The sequence below is a fragment of the Lineus longissimus genome, chromosome 1 (genome assembly GCF_910592395.1).
Source record: "Lineus longissimus chromosome 1, tnLinLong1.2, whole genome shotgun sequence".
NCBI classification, from domain to species: domain Eukaryota; kingdom Metazoa; phylum Nemertea; class Pilidiophora; order Heteronemertea; family Lineidae; genus Lineus; species Lineus longissimus.
Window position 1 is genome coordinate 20,896,171 of NC_088308.1, and position 15,949 is coordinate 20,912,119.

General features: G+C 40.9%; 1 protein-coding gene across 2 annotated transcripts; it reads left to right on the forward strand.

Moving 5' to 3' along the window:
- The first annotated feature begins 588 nt into the window (after positions 1-588).
- Positions 589-15,589, forward strand: LOC135491596 (EF-hand calcium-binding domain-containing protein 6-like). 2 transcript variants are annotated; one of them, XM_064777569.1, is made up of 16 exons: positions 589-1,009; positions 6,439-6,465; positions 7,486-7,583; positions 7,935-8,032; positions 8,376-8,630; positions 8,976-9,113; positions 9,325-9,434; positions 9,780-9,943; positions 10,139-10,335; positions 10,444-10,557; positions 11,011-11,187; positions 11,424-11,738; positions 12,103-12,346; positions 12,530-12,702; positions 12,934-13,105; positions 13,656-15,589. In XM_064777569.1, the coding sequence occupies exons 1-16, from the start codon at positions 658-660 to the stop codon at positions 13,911-13,913; spliced, it is 2,892 nt and encodes a 963-aa protein (XP_064633639.1). In that variant the 5' UTR covers positions 589-657; the 3' UTR covers positions 13,914-15,589. The 2 variants fall into 2 exon arrangements, with proteins under 2 accessions (XP_064633639.1, XP_064633647.1); XM_064777577.1 differs by lacking the exon at positions 6,439-6,465.
- Positions 15,590-15,949: the final 360 nt, after the last annotated feature.

Here is a 15,949-nt window from a genome sequence, read left to right on the forward strand (position 1 = left end):
CGAGATGACGGTGAAGGCTGTAAATAAGACTGATACTACATGTACTTGGCTTGCTGATATTATTATGCGTTTGCCTGCCTCCAAAAGCATTTCGCTTATGAAAGCCATGATTTGGTCGCGAGACAAGCTTGTTACTAATTGGTTCTCGTCATAAAACCCAGCTGCCTATATTATCAAAGATACGTTGAAAACGCTTTCATTTCAAATCAAAACGACACCTGAAGAGCCTAAGAGTTTCACCCAAACATTATCAGATAGGCAATATATCTCAATACTTGTGACTTCTTCGTGCCTTAATGTCATTTATATGACAAGCTCTGTCAATAGATAGTTCTGTCCTCTTTGTCACACCGAATGTAATCACCGCTAGGCCTAGGCCGTTTAAGCCCCGGTGCTCTAAGTAATGATCTCACCAGTTGGTCGTCACAGTCAAAGGCGGATTATTGTTTGGATAACAACACTTAAATCCACCAAGCACAGTCCAAGTATTGAAGAATTTGCAATTGAAATACTTGGGACATAGTCTAGCACGTGGTAACTACGGTTTATGTTGTTAGGGACGACCGGGAGTGTTTGTTCGTTCGCAGCGCCGCCACTGGTCGCAATACACAGGGGACAGTTGTTTTGTATGTCACTTTAATATCTTTTGGAAAAAAGATGTCACAGGTCGGGGTATCTAGACCCTCGACGGGGATGAGCGTCGGAGGAAAACCCGGGCTCAACTTGCCGGAGATTAAGCATCCGTTGTCGCGGTTAGGTGACCCAGGGACGATGGGCATCCGTGGAGTGTCTCGAGCTAGTGATAGACCACTGTCGCATGCTGGATCCGTATCAGGTCGCCCGCTCGCCAATGAACGGACTTTCTCACCAAGGAAGTCCATCAGCGCGGGGGGACGCTACTCTAAGCTGAACAAGAGTACTCCTATGCCCCCTCTCCAATATGAAGCCATTCCCGAAGGAGTAGAGGTCATGCAAGGAGACGCGTCAAAGACAAGACTACCTGTTTTCGGTAAGTGCCACCATATTGGTTTTAAGTCAACAAAGGCCTAAAATGTATATGAATAGGCCCGTTAAGTTTATCTTCTTTCCCCTTACCTTCCTTTCTCGTGTTTTGCAAAGATCCGAGGCATTTCAATGTTTTCTGCAATCATATCATGGGAAAAGAAATATTTTCTTTAGTCACATTCATCGATAAGGGAATATGTCAATGGCGAAAATGGGGTCCTTGTTCATCTTTTGGTATCATTATTTTATTATGATCAAGTTAATGATTACGAAATTTGGTCATAGTCACATATAGTCATAAAATACTATCTTCTAAGTGTTTAGAGTACTATCCGAATTTCTGTTCACTATGTATAATACAAGTGACAACTTCAATGTGTCAAACATTTTGTAGGCACATGAAGAAAAAATATCCAAAAATACGCGTCTCATTGCATTTAATTCACCAAATCGCTGAATAAACGAGTAGCATTTTCAAGTCACAACGCCTCCGGTAAAGTTATTTTATTACATAAAGTATGCTATTTAATTCCTTAGCATTTACGAAAATATATACCTATTGTGGATGTGTTGGGGTAATTATTTTTCATTCGGAACATTAGCACAACCCTTTGGAAGGACTTTACTGAAAATGGTTTTCTTAAGGTTTTAGGTTTGGTGGATTAATGTGTAATGGACGAAAAATTCTTGCAAAACATGTGATTTCGCATTAAAGATACTGTCAGCAACATTGAGAAAATGTAATTAAATATGGGTTAGGCTAAATGGTAAAATATTGCATAGATTACTCTTTGCAGTTCTTGACGTCTCCATAATGACCAGTGCTGCATGGTATTGCATCCATCGTCCCCACTTCCAATCTATCGATCGATGCTGGCCATTTAATCAGTACAATCAATATTGAATTGTGGAATGAAGAGTTGATTATATCATTATGATGGCATTATATAAAATCAATCTTGATTGATGTGGAAATACTAAAAGTAACCTGCCCTCGATCACATAAACTCTTTCAAAGCGATTATACATTCATAATAGGGCCGTTTAGACGACAGGCGAAAAGACCGCATTCGGATCGAATCTGGATGAATCCGGATTAAAACCACCCAAGGCGATGGTACCTTTTTAGTCCGGATGCAACCACATTGATCCGGATCTTTTTGCGTTTACACGACGAAAAATTAATCCGGATTCGGGACGCATCCGGATTTTTTCGCGTCGTCTAAACGGCCCTATAATAACTATCTTTCAATTAGTGGACGCATAAATTTAACGTTTCATCTAGGGGCCACTGGCCTATACGATTTGATTTGGAGTTCCCGTTTAAACCTCTCACATTGAAGTCCTGACTGTTGTTTATTTTGTAAGTCCACAACAAACTTTAGAGAGGCATTTCACGCCGTCTTCTTAGCTTACTGGGCAATTAGACAGCAGACCAAAGTAAACCTTGCAGGGTGAGGCCTAAAACGGTCAACGGAATTAACGAGGGCTAGGGAACGCGCGTGAGTAAACTTTAAAAGTGACTGAGTCGGTCTTCGGGGAATTGGTATTTGCTATGTCTACACTGCAGGATATTGTAATAGGGCGCTATGGGTCTACCAGTGGGTTTTAAAACCACATAGCTTATATATGCTTCTTGTCCCACATTACATAGCACCAAAATATAATCGCTCGCCCTATATATTTTTGATAGAACCTGACAAATGGGCAAAAAGAACACTAAGGCAAGAACTGTAAAATTTGGAGGATGAAAAATATACACCTTTACAAATATGACTGAGCGGGTTGTTCTCTAAGGATGAAATATTTCGTTCATGAAATGACAAAGTCAAGATTTGGTCGCAAAGAGCGACCGTTTACCCCTTGAAGTGATCAATGCTCAATAAAAAGGAATATTCCAACTCTGCGTGAAGCAGTATGGCAACAACAGTTACCGAATTGGTTGCCATCATCAGCCATCGATCGGCGCAATTATAGCTATCCAACCTCAGTCACCAGCGCAGCAACAGTTGAAAATAGATTGCCGTTATCAGCCATTTAGCGCAACAACAATGTCAAAGAGCTCGCCATCGACGACAGTTAGGACAACAGCAACAATAACCTGGGTGTCCATCTCAGCCATCAGCGCATCATGATCAACAGCTGTCAAATAGCTTGCCATCTTCAGTCTGTCATCAGTGCGACAACAGCCATTAGCCATCCGCGCAACAATAGTTGCAAAAAATTCATGCCATTGCCTGCCATCAGCGCAAACACAGTTAAGATTGGCATTGTCAGCCGTCAACTCAACAACAGTTGTCAAGAATATAGCTTTTCGTCATCAACCGTGGCGCAACAACGTTTGTCCATCAGTTTGCCATTAGACACCACAGAGAAAGAAATAACCCTTCGTCGTTTCTTTTTGTGAACAACAGTGATGACTGCAGCTCAGTCGAGAAAGGTAATCAGTTAATCTACACCGCGCCGGGGACAATGTTTGCTGCGTTTCCGTCAGAACCATGGAGATATCTATTCTTTAGTCGTCGATCTGAAAATTGGTTTTATGTGAAATGAAAAGTAAATTCACCTTTACGCTCAATGAAACGAGGACAGTTAGGTATTTTTCCTTCATAACCATAGAGAAATTTTATCGATCCGAAAATTGAATTAAATGAATATAGCTTATTAACTGTCTGTCATGGTAAATTATGCCGGTATAATTTCGAAACAAGAAATCGTATGATGGTATGATGATGGAGCTAATTAAAAGTTATCATCATAATAAAACGATCATCCATTATACTTGTTTCATGATTAGGCCCTAACTATATGTACATTTATATTATTTAAGAATTATTTGATTACATAGGCCTAATGTTTAAAAACAGTCCCGACTGTCATATTTGGCAAGAATTTGCAAGAACATTAGGCCTATCTTTTATCAAACCTTGTTCCGCGTGATTTGTCAGGAGACAAAATAACAATCTGAATAGTAGAGCGTTTCATCAAGATCAAACATGTTGTGTTTTCAGTCTAAAGCGTGATGTACAGCTGTGAATGGGGTATTTTTTGCTTGATGTAACCTTTAGGAAACAACCTTACAAAATAGCTCAACGAATTCGTAAAAATCCGCAAGATATTATCCGATAAGGTATAATACATGTGTATATGACATATAATCAAGATACAATTTTGAAAGAGGGCTGTACTGCTAATTATATGAAAATACTGACATACATCTATCAACCTTTCCAAATAACTACCTCATTGAATTTAACCTTTTTACCAAAATCTTCATTCATTAGTCTTTACATTTGTATTTTGTCCTGCGCCATGTGTGCAGGCGGTCGTCTGCTCATTGTGGACAAAAACGACACAAGAAGTGTGTAGCCCTGCTGGGCGACAAAAGCAAAGAAGGCAGGCTCCATGCACATAAACATTATGTCTAGTGAAACGTGAAGAAAGACATGCATTTGAACATCGCCACTGCTAGGAGTGTGGAATTCATAATGCCGAACAAACGCACAATTATAAAGACCAGTTAATCAAGACAAATGGTGCAATGCTCAATTTGATATGAAAATGAGTTATGAAACACCAACCGAGCGTGCCTGGCCAAGGATTTAATGAACCGGTCAGCAAGCAGACGACAAATCAATCAATCCGACCGTGTCAATCACACCACTTTGTTTCCATGACGACGGCAAAACATCTTGTTTGGTTAAAACAAGGAAAGCAAAGATGGATGCATAGGACTCTATTTGAGCAATGGTCCATATTGGGTATTGGAAGTCAATGTTATTGTCGTGTAAACATTACTTCCGGTGGCCAGAGGTTTGCCATCAGCTCCTGGCATCAGTTTCCGGTCGTGGGAGTTGCCTAGCAACGCCTGTAAGGAAACACCGCCCAATCATTATTTTGGCACTGTGATCATCTATTGATCTTCACTATAGGCATAAGACTAGAAACTGAAAAGAAAAGATCAGCTTTGGAACCGTTGCATATATCTACATGTAGTATTAGACCTACTTTGGGCGTAGATAAAAATCCAATCAAATCACAGTTTAATCTGTTTAGACTTTTAATCAAGTTGTTATGTTACCCGTAATCTGGGGTGTATCACAACTGTACGAATGACACTATATAGTATATACGTAGCTAACAGTAGTATTATGGATTCCTACCATATTTACGCTTATATACATTTATTTCGCCCTGTTCCGTCACCACTGTTCTTCCAATGACTTCTTGTATTTCGCAAACGAAGTTGTAGCCCATATTCAATTGCCTTGTATTTAGAAAATAAAATATCGCTGACTGACGGATTTAGATACCGTTTTACCAAAGGGAATGTCCTGTAGTATACATATATATCATGTAACTCCTTTTTTATAAAAGTAGTACATATCTGAAAAAATAAAACAGTCTGCCATCACCTTATCCACGAAGCGCTCGAAACCATAATTCGCCGTTTCCTGACACGGGTACAACGCCTGGTATAACGGCCATGACGGTAGCGAACAAACTTTGTGTTGGTGAACTAATATTAGCCTATGTTCGGACTACAAATTCAATATGAATATATGAAATGCGAAATAAATCTCACTGATACGAAAGCTGTGTAGTTTAGGATTATAGCTGAGCCGTTTACAATGATGTACTGTATGCATGATATAGTGTTGGCTATGCCTGTATTTTTGGTTGGTGACAGGCTTAAGTAGGCCTAAGTGCTGTATTATATTGAATATTATAACCAACATAAAGCTATAGTTTCTTCTTTGAGAATTCACACCGAATTACTTTCGATGGTTTAAAAAAGTAAGACTGAATGAACTCAGTAAAAGATTTTAAAAACACCCCGGGAAAAATTTAACTGTACAGTGCAACTATGTGTACCTCCTCCTGCTCTAGTCTTTCAGAATGGTATTAAAATATCAATATTGGGTGTTTAAAAAATGCGAAGAAAGTATTTACAACACAATAGGGGAGTGAAATCGCGTAAAATACATCTACATGTATTAGGCTATCACTTTCAACCCAAAATCTTCCGTGCGCTGTTGAAATGTAAATCCAAAAGCCCACCTTGTAGGCCTGCCAACCGCCTGAAAACTCCTTGAGATCTTACTTAATATCAGTTGAAAATGCAATAGATACACCCTTTTCATCGTTTTGGTGTTTTGTTCATTAAATCTTCTCCTTCTCCATACGCGTTCCGTTCCGCTTACTCATCTCTCCCTTCAAAGCAGTAAACGCCAAGGGTTAAGAAGCTTCAATGGGGACAAAATACCTAAATTCGTGAACAGATTCATTACATCACGGACCTAAATACCTTTTTAATGTCCATTTTACCTAATTTTTCAAACTATTGTTTGGTATAACCATGCTCAAGGTTATCCTTGAGCTGGCGATAGGAAAGTAAGCAATTTTACCACTTTTTCTTCGTTGATTCTTTAGGCCGTAGCAGCTATGACTTTGGTACCGGTAAGTGAGGACGTTGTTGCCCTTCCACTCTATAGCTATAGATGTAAACACCATCTCCCTGCATGTATCTCCTAGCTCCTACAGTCACACCAGTCAGCCAGATGGTGGACTAACAACAAACCCTGATCAACTCAGATATAGTGATATCGGGCCCGAAAATCCCGAAACAAAATACATCGAACACATCGAAAGGCAAACCCAATGGTTAAACATATCGATATTTACACAATGTTTAATGCATATTGATGACAGATACAAGCTGGTGATATCCACATTACCATTCAGTTTTGGAGGGTAATTTGCGTGTATTGGAAGAATATCTTGTAAATATGTCAAATTTGATGTGATTTATCGCCAACTATCGATGACATTCTTTACATTTATTCCTTCACTTTGTCAAGGCGTGAATTCTTGTCAAAGTAATATTGCAAACATGATAAGTTGGGGCCTAATAATAACGTCGTTTGTCAGGGCTTTCTGGCCGAACAACCTCATCCAAAAGCAATAAAATCACCGAACCGTTCCAATCACAGGTACTCACTGTTAACAGTTTAAGGTGAAATGACCTGTTCGCATTTGTCAACCTTTATATCATGAAAATGATATTTGTGATTTACCGACAAGTCATGATTGATATCCTGCAAAACCTCCACGGAGTCTTACCATGTACGTTTGTACATGTGGTAAAATATTTATTATCATACATGTTTCTACTCAAGATACGATTTTATGCATGTATACATCTTTGGCTCACATCAAAAACGATCTTGGCCAGAAGATAACAATGAAAACGGTGTCAAATCATTCAAGAGGACTTCTTGAAAAAGCTTTTAAAGAGGTATTTTAATCGTCACTGTTGTCGAACTCGGTCACGTCGCATACAACATTTATTTAAATAAAAGAAAATATGATAAAACTTCAAGGACTTTTAAAAATTCCTTGGCGTTTTATCAAATCGTTCTAAAATTCGCAGGACAAATGTGTAAGCCACGTTGGAAATAACCCACCATTTCTTTGCAGGAAACCGAGCAGATGTGGCAGACAGGGAGGAGCTACAGAGTCGAGTGTCGTCCAGACTCTCTCGGGCGTCAGTTCAGTCCAGACTGGAAATTGACGAGGTGGGTTAGGCTTGTAATATTTTCTCATGATTTTAACTCATCCATCCCAGCGTAATTTCTCATGATATCTTTATCGAACCCGGCATGTCTACTCAGAACTTTTGCATATATATAGTTTAGTTGAGAAATATCTTCATCTTGCAGCTTTGGTATTCGAATGCAACGTCCTGCCTGGATTTCCTTTTAGGGAACTTTTCAAATGATTGAAATACAACTCTCTTTATAATTCGTACTTCGTCGTTCGTAGTTCTTCGTTTGGATTGCGAAATCTGCCTATCGTCGCTTATCTGACAAAATGCTATTTGTGATTTGAAGTATTTATTATTTTCCTTCTTATATATGCTTCTGCAGCTCGAGATGTTGCTGAGGAAAAAGGCCAAGGGGGCATTTTATGAAATCAGGAAGCGCTTCAAAGACAATGATCCGGAACAGAAAGGAAACGTTACAAGGTACGTAATTATCTAATTACTCCAGAAATTCATTCTCCATCAGAACTATCCTAGTATATCTGTGTCAGACGAATGCTCCACCCTCGCTTGCCTCTACGCCAAGGGACAGACGTAGCGTAAGAGAAGGCACTGTGCGCTTGCGTGAGAACGAGTAAGTGGAAGGGATCGCGTATGGAGAAAGACACTGTCACCGTTTTTATCTAACAAGGGTTCAGCGGATCAATGTTTTTCTATAAATAATTATTTCGGTGACCACTGTTACAATATTTAAAACAAAAAATGGTGATGTTGTTGTGTTTTGTTATGTCAACTATACATAATATTTCCATCTTATTATCTTCAGGGAAGCCCTAGCCCGGATTGTCATCTCATTAATCCAGCGCCCGATAAGCCAGTCACATTTCAACAAACTGATGGACAGAATGGGCTACAAAGATAAACAGATTGTCAGTTACACAGAGTTCTGCAGCCTGTTCCGAGAGACTGATTCTTCAGAGTACCCGAGATGGATGGATCCAGTGCAGAGACACTACCAGGATAAGGTTGTAATGGGGGCTGACGAGGTACACATTAACCTCAAAGAGAAAGCAAAGCAAAGGTGAGAAAGTCATGGTTAACTTGGATAAATGTAAATCTCAAAAAGAAGACTCACTGCACACACTATGCGATGACGTCATACGGCAGGCTCATCCCCTACTGGCCAAAGGTTAAGCTAATCCCTTCCTGCGTGCGAATCGAAACACGTGGTCGCAGTTTAAAAAAACGACTGATCGAAAAAGTGCTATATAATGTGATTTATTTTGGAGTGTACGTTATTTAGTATTTTGACTCCAAGTTATATCCAACCAATAGCTTGCGCGGACCAAATATAAAGGAACGGACTATAGCCTAAATAATCAAACTTTGTACCTTCGTTTAAATTTTATGAATTTGTTTCATCCAGATTCCTCGACTTGGCTGAACTGATTCCTCAATGCAACCCGGGAGGCTCTGGCAGAATCATGAAACACGAGTTCCGAAATATGCTTAACAAAAACCTCTTCTTCATGGATGATGCGGAGTTCGACAAATTGTGGCGCATGTAAGTTCTTCTTATCATCATCTTATCATATCATCGCCGTCAGCGTCATCGTCAGCGCGCGCAGTCGTCATTATCATTCTCTCCAGCTTTATCATCGTCTCTTTGGGACAACGGCTGTATTTTTCTCACTCACTTTGCATCAGCAGACTCCCGGGGAAGTCCATTCCCCGGCTGCTTAACTTTCCATTCATGACATTGTGTCCTGTTGCAGGTATGACGAGGGAGATACAGGCATCATTGCCGGGGAAACCCTCATGAACAGACTTGGCATTAGTCTAAGGTCGGGCACAGGAAAGTTACAGCCAATCCACGAGTCAAATAGTAAGTATATAACAGCAGCTTGTCGTGACGGACTCAAGAAATCTCTTGCTTATGATGGCTTCTGGTGATATTTCTCGGGTGACTTCGATTGAACTATCGCCATCTATGCGGGAAGTGCCTAACTGCCGATATGAAGTGGTAAGCTTGTATGCGCCTTTATACATGTATGTAGGCTTTCCCTAAAGTTTTCCGCATGCAACTCTGCTGACTCCCGGGTTAGTACTGCTCCTAAGAAACCCCATGTATAAAAATAGCGTCGAACAGGGACGTGGAAAGACTGACGTTTCAGTTGCAAAATGTTCAGTAATCCTTTAATACAACCTAAAATAAGAATTTACACTTCAGGAGAAAACAAGGAGAATGCCCTACCGACAAGCGGGAGCAGACGATACGAAATAGAGAGGCAGAAATCACTGGATGTAGAGAAATGGCTGAAAAACAAATTCAGGGAAGGATTTAGGTCAATGAAGGAGAAATTCGAACACTTTGATGCTGATAAGAAGGGAATTGTAAGTAAAGACATATACCGCTATACCTTTAAGGTTAATGGCTTTCATACATCGAGAAACGAAATTTGATACGTGGCTTTCGGCATTTTGTTTGTAGCCATTCCTGGTATCAGACTGTAGATTGTCATCTGGATTTGCATTTGGTGTACAATTTTGTAGCGTCCCCAAATTTACCATAATTGCTTTCTTTTCCAGGTTAATTTTGACCATTTCTTGGACGTCTTAGCGGAAAACGGTCTTCATCTCGAGAAGTCATATTTGAACAAATTCTTTGCCCGATGTCAACTGTCGGTGTCGAAAGAAGGGGTTCCATACTATGACTTCCTACACAAGTTCCAGGACAGAAGCGAAGCTGGCATGCCGCATAATATACTCACAGATCCAAAACATAGGTAAGTCATGAATAGTTAGTTAATCCTATAGAAGTTTCAACATTTCGGGACATCTTGAACCAAACTATTGTACATTTCAAACTTCTACACTGCATTTCTTTCTTTCAGGTACAACACATCGAGGTCTGGTAGTCCCGGAGCCAAGTCATCCACAAGTATTATCGAAGCTCAAATGATGAATATGTTCCAGAGAGACTTCTTGTCTTTACTTGGAATATTCCAGTAAGTGACGTCCCTGCATCTTAAATGAGAAGAAACACACAGGATCAGGACGTGAAACAGCACGCTAGCAAAACATATCCCGAAATTCCATCGTATCACAGTATAACTGTCAGTGTCAGCTGCTGAAGACCCTGGACCATTGAAAATATAGGCGTATTGCATTTAAGACTTGAGCACAGATTCATCCATTTTATATCGGTTTTGAATACCGAGTACGCAGAAAACCTCCTCATTCTCCATACACGTTCCCGTTATGTTACTCATCTCTCACAACGCATGCATAATAGGGCTATTAATGCTTTGCTTCAGCGCTGGGAAGTTTATTAGACGGCAATCTAGCATAAAAGTTGAATGGAGAATCATATAAGACAAAATCATAATAGTGAAGAGATAGAGGTTTACTACCAAGAGGAAATATGGACTCAGCATTATTGCTTCCATTTGAATTTTCAGCAAAATTGACAAATATGGCACAGACCTGATCTCGCAGGAGGAGTTCCGCGCTGCCATCGAGAGCCGCTTCAGCCTGGCGATGACGGACGACCAGTTCCGCGGACTGATAGACAGAGTCCCCCTGAACAGAGACGGCTTGGTGAAGTATGCAGACTTCATGGCACAATTTGATACGAAGTGAGTATTTGGACCAAAAGGAAACGTTTTTGGCATTCTGGTAAATAGGTTTGATCAACGAGGGACACTGTAATGGTAAAATGGCCCATGAGGAGAGCAATTTACAGAAACTGTTTCTTGAAATGTGGTCTTTCAAAACGGATCTTGAAGGCTGGGTTACCAGTGACGAGTGGTGTATAGTCATTGATTTTTTCCATCAACCCAACTCTCAAATACGTCAGTCTCTATTGTTTTAGGGGTAAAGCGAAGAGCCTGTTCGAAGAGCGAGAACAGCACGTACCGGTGGCAGTGAGGACGCCGAGTCCGCTGGAAATGCTTCAAGAGGGTGAGGAGGCGATGGACTTGGACGTACCCGCACCAGAGAGGATTGTCATCCACCAGGACGAGTTGGTGGAGGACTTCCCCAACCACCGCCCGACGCTCGTCCTGTTCGGGGCGATCAAGGACCTGCTGAAGAGGCGATTCCAAGACGTGGAGAGGGCATTCTATGACATCGATGAGTATAACTCAGGAAAGCTCACCCAGGATATGATGTACAATTTATTGAAAAGGTGCGTATGTTTTACAAAACCAACATGCTTTGACGAATGTCATGATAGTTCCCAATTGCCGACTGAGACAATGTGTGACGTCAATGTACACAGTTTTCTCTCATTTTTGTTTTTGTTTACTATTCCGATCTTCATTCATCTGTTACAAGGGGCGAAAAGCCAAACTTCATATCTATGAAGATACTTGAATATATGAAAGTGCGCCAGGCCATGGTTCCCCGTTGGTGTTGTTTTCAATAAAAAGTACCATATTGGCGTCATTGATCAAGGGTTGTCGAGACAATGTGTTTTGCGCATAAATGCACTATAGAGTGTCTCTATAATCACCAATCGTAACTTTCATCCAACTTTTTCCGGCTTCCAGGTTCGATTTCCATCCGGAAATCAGTCGTGGTGAGATCCGAGACCTCTGGGATACGTTCATCACCAATCAGAACAACAGCCTCGAGTATCATCAGTTCATCCGCCATTTTGGCTACTCTCTCCGGTCGGCTGCTTTCCCCAACGCGAAGGTGTGTCCCCCGAAGAAGGGCGACTCTGACATGATGATGAGGTCGAGGAAACTGAATGCAGCGTCCGATATGCTGCAGGACAATGTCAGAGCTAAGGTAACATTAAAGTCACTAACTTATCTTCTGAGAACAGTAGCTGCTTCGTATAAATCAGAACTGGTGATGCTCCAATGACCGTGTCACAACTGACAATGATTTTATGGAGGAAACCTGCATTGCCGTCTTCCGTACTATCCTAAAAAAGTTTCAGTTTCATTTTTGTGCCTGAATTTCTTGCAGATCGAGTATCTCTGGGATGACCTGAGACAGGAGTTCCTGGGCATGGATCCTCACCGCACAGGCTTCGTGGAGATAGACACATTCAGAGACATCCTCATCGACCTGAACATCCACCTGAGCGACTATGAGCTCAACAAGTTATCAAGACAGTTTGACTTGAAAAAGGACGGAAGGTAATAAGACAGAAGGTCACATTAGGGAGTTTTCGAATCAGTGTTTTCAAACTCGACTGCTTCTAATCTATAACGTGCGTTTGAACTGCTGGAGTCGCCAAAAGTTTTCTACGATTAAGTGCTTTTGAGCTGCTTCATTGATACCTCAGAAGTCTCCTACGATTGGCTATTTTTTACTTCTATGAACCAGAATCTAAATTTTTTTGATCCAACCAAAAATTATTTTTGCAGAATATCTTACATTGAACTGCTGAAGCCATACGCCATAAAACGTCAGACTTGGCGTCACGGAAACAATATGCTGTCCCTTCTGACCCACCCGGCCCCTGAGTTACCCATCGGAGATATAGTGGAACCTCCACAGAAAGGCCTTTATGGAATCACGGCCAAGTTAAGACAAAAGGTAGGTACTGCATGGCGTCATTCATAGACCCTTCATTGACCAGGCCCTGGTTGTTGAAAACGAGTTTTGTCACAATACGACGGCGTTAACTTAACCTGGAGATCTCCTTTATAAGAAGTTCTTTCGACATTAATCAAGCGTTACTGACAAAAATTGTTTTGAACAACCGAATTGTGACTTGAGACAGCATACAAATCAAATCTATTCGCAGTAGGATGAGAGCTCAAATCATCAATCTGTGGCTATGTATCTCCTCTACTTCTAATCACATGAATCGTGGATAAATTAGTTAAGCCTTCAGTCTTTTTATCGCCAGCACCCCTGGCGACTGGGACGGATTTGCCACCAGGTCTATATATGGTGAAAGGAATAGAGTTAGCTCGTTATAATAATATGGTCGCGACAGAGTCCGTCCACATCCATTACGCGAGTAGTGTACCTCGACAGCAAAGACAAAACATGTTAAACAGGATTTTCATTTAATACTGTCTTTACTTAGTGCAATCCATTCGGTTTTCCCCTATGAAGTATTGTTGATCTTCTGTTGCAGCTTGCGGGTGACTGGAAGACCCTGAGGCGAGCCTTCAAGAAACTTGACCAGGCCAACGTAGGGTACCTCTCACTCCCAGAGTTCAGGACAGTACTGAGGTTAGCCAATGTGCTCCTGGACGAGGAGGAGGTGTATCACGTGATGACGGAGTTCGACGAGGGCATGACGGGAAAAATATCTTATGATAGGTTTTTGAACACTATGACGCCGAATACCCGACAAAGCCAGCGGGTGAATCTCGGGCCGACGAAACAGTAGAATAGGCAATGACGTTGCTGTGAAGTCGTCAGGGCCCGTTGCTGCTTGTTTCAGAACCCATTGTCTTTGATAGAGGTGTTTTCACAGCTCGTAACGGCTCCCAGATGATTTCACAGTAGAATATTATGTGAACTTGAAAGCTGTGATGATTTGTTGTCAAAGATTGTAAATGATGCGGTTTAAAGTGATCTCCCGGCCTTCTGGTTGTGACTATGTCCGTGCAAAACCAATGTGTGATGAATGGAAACACCACGGAATCTCTCACAGCGGGGAAATATTCTTGGTCTCATCGAAAGGCGTGAAGGAAGGAGGTTGTTTCGTCAGATCAATTTCATAGACAACTTAACAAGGCTCAGGAACGCGAGCCCGATACGAATACAGCACTTGTGTTATAGGAAGGTGGTGGCCTCTATAGGTCGAGCTGGAGATGATGTATTGGGATATCAGCATGATTGTGTTAGCCACCTTCGCACTGGGACGAGGACTTTGTGTATGGGCATATTTTCTGTCTTGCTTTTGGAGAATATAGGCTCCCAGCTCTAACAGAACCTTATAATCGTATGATAATTTCAACTAATCTCCACTGACAGGGTTTATTTAGATTGCCGCTTGACAATCATTCAATCATTTCATTTTAGATCTAGACACAGGCGCTTTTGCAAATTCTAAAATATGATGGAAACCGTATTGTTTAACGGTTTGAACTCGGACAGAGTTATGAATTGAATTGCTGACTAATAAGTTTGGGATCCTGACTGCACTTAGCTGTCATGGTCGAACTCTATAAACACTGAGGCTTACTGTGTTCAAGTGTGGCCTCGCCAGTGGTCGTAGGGCAGTTTCGCGGTTAGAATGTTGGGTGATTGATACCAGTTAGCCTGTTAAACAATGTGATAAATTCACACAGATGCCAAATCTTGATTTGATACAGTTGTGCTGTTATGTTTTAATTAAATCCATTATGCAAAGTTTGTATATTGTTGTATTATACAATGTAGCTCCAAAGCCTAGAATGTGATAACTATCTTTTTGAGAGTGACTGCCATTAATGTTAACCCCAAATTTGAAGTTCGGTGTTGCCAATTTGGAATGGACCATGCAGTTTAACAAACGCACCAAATAACTTGCACCTAGCGCACGATGCCCTTCTCACATATCAAAGAATTTCTTGTATTTTTGTACCTTTCCAAAAAAGGACGAAAGAAAAAATTAATTTTGGATTGGACAGGACGTATATATATATCGATAAAGTTTGTCTCTTCCGAGGACGGCGCCGCCGTCGTGGAAATCGGTCACAATCAGCACAGCATTTGCGGGCACCGCGGGCGAAAAAGCTAAAATGCGGTTGGAGCGGGTTAGGGTATAGGCCTAGGTTGTGAATATTTTTGTATATTTTCGTATCCTATGTCCAACTGTGCAATCTTTAGTTTGTCGCTCTATTCTCGTCCGGACCACACCCAACCGCTTTTCTAGATAAACTATGTTAGCGTGCTTTGCCCTTTTTTGCTTTTTTACAACAAAACCCGCCGATTTTTCGATCAGCCGCGACGTTGTGTTTTTTTCAGGAAAGAGACGGATTTCTCTGTTATACATTTAATTCTACGTTATTGTAAATTCTGTGCACGTAACAATGTAAAAAGAATGTATGACTTGGTCATGTTTCAAATAAAATGTGTTTCTACTGTATAAGAATGTTCTCTTCATTTTTTATTATATATATATATAAATATATGCCAGTGTCTTATATAGATCGGTTCAGGTCGTCAAACAATATAGTATTGTCTTGATACTAGATTTTATTGTCACTCTATAGGAACTGCTTGATCGGTGAACGCTCGTCTGGTTATCACTGGTCACAACCAGCATGAACGGCAGGTCCTTCAAAAGACAACCCAAATGCTCAACGGATCCACTTCAAGTGTCATTGATTGTGACAAGACTTATGATACTTTGATCGAAGACACTTGACGCTTCAATGACCTCTTTCTGGACACTACACCGTTTGTTTATTTACATGACAAGTCAGTGCATTAATA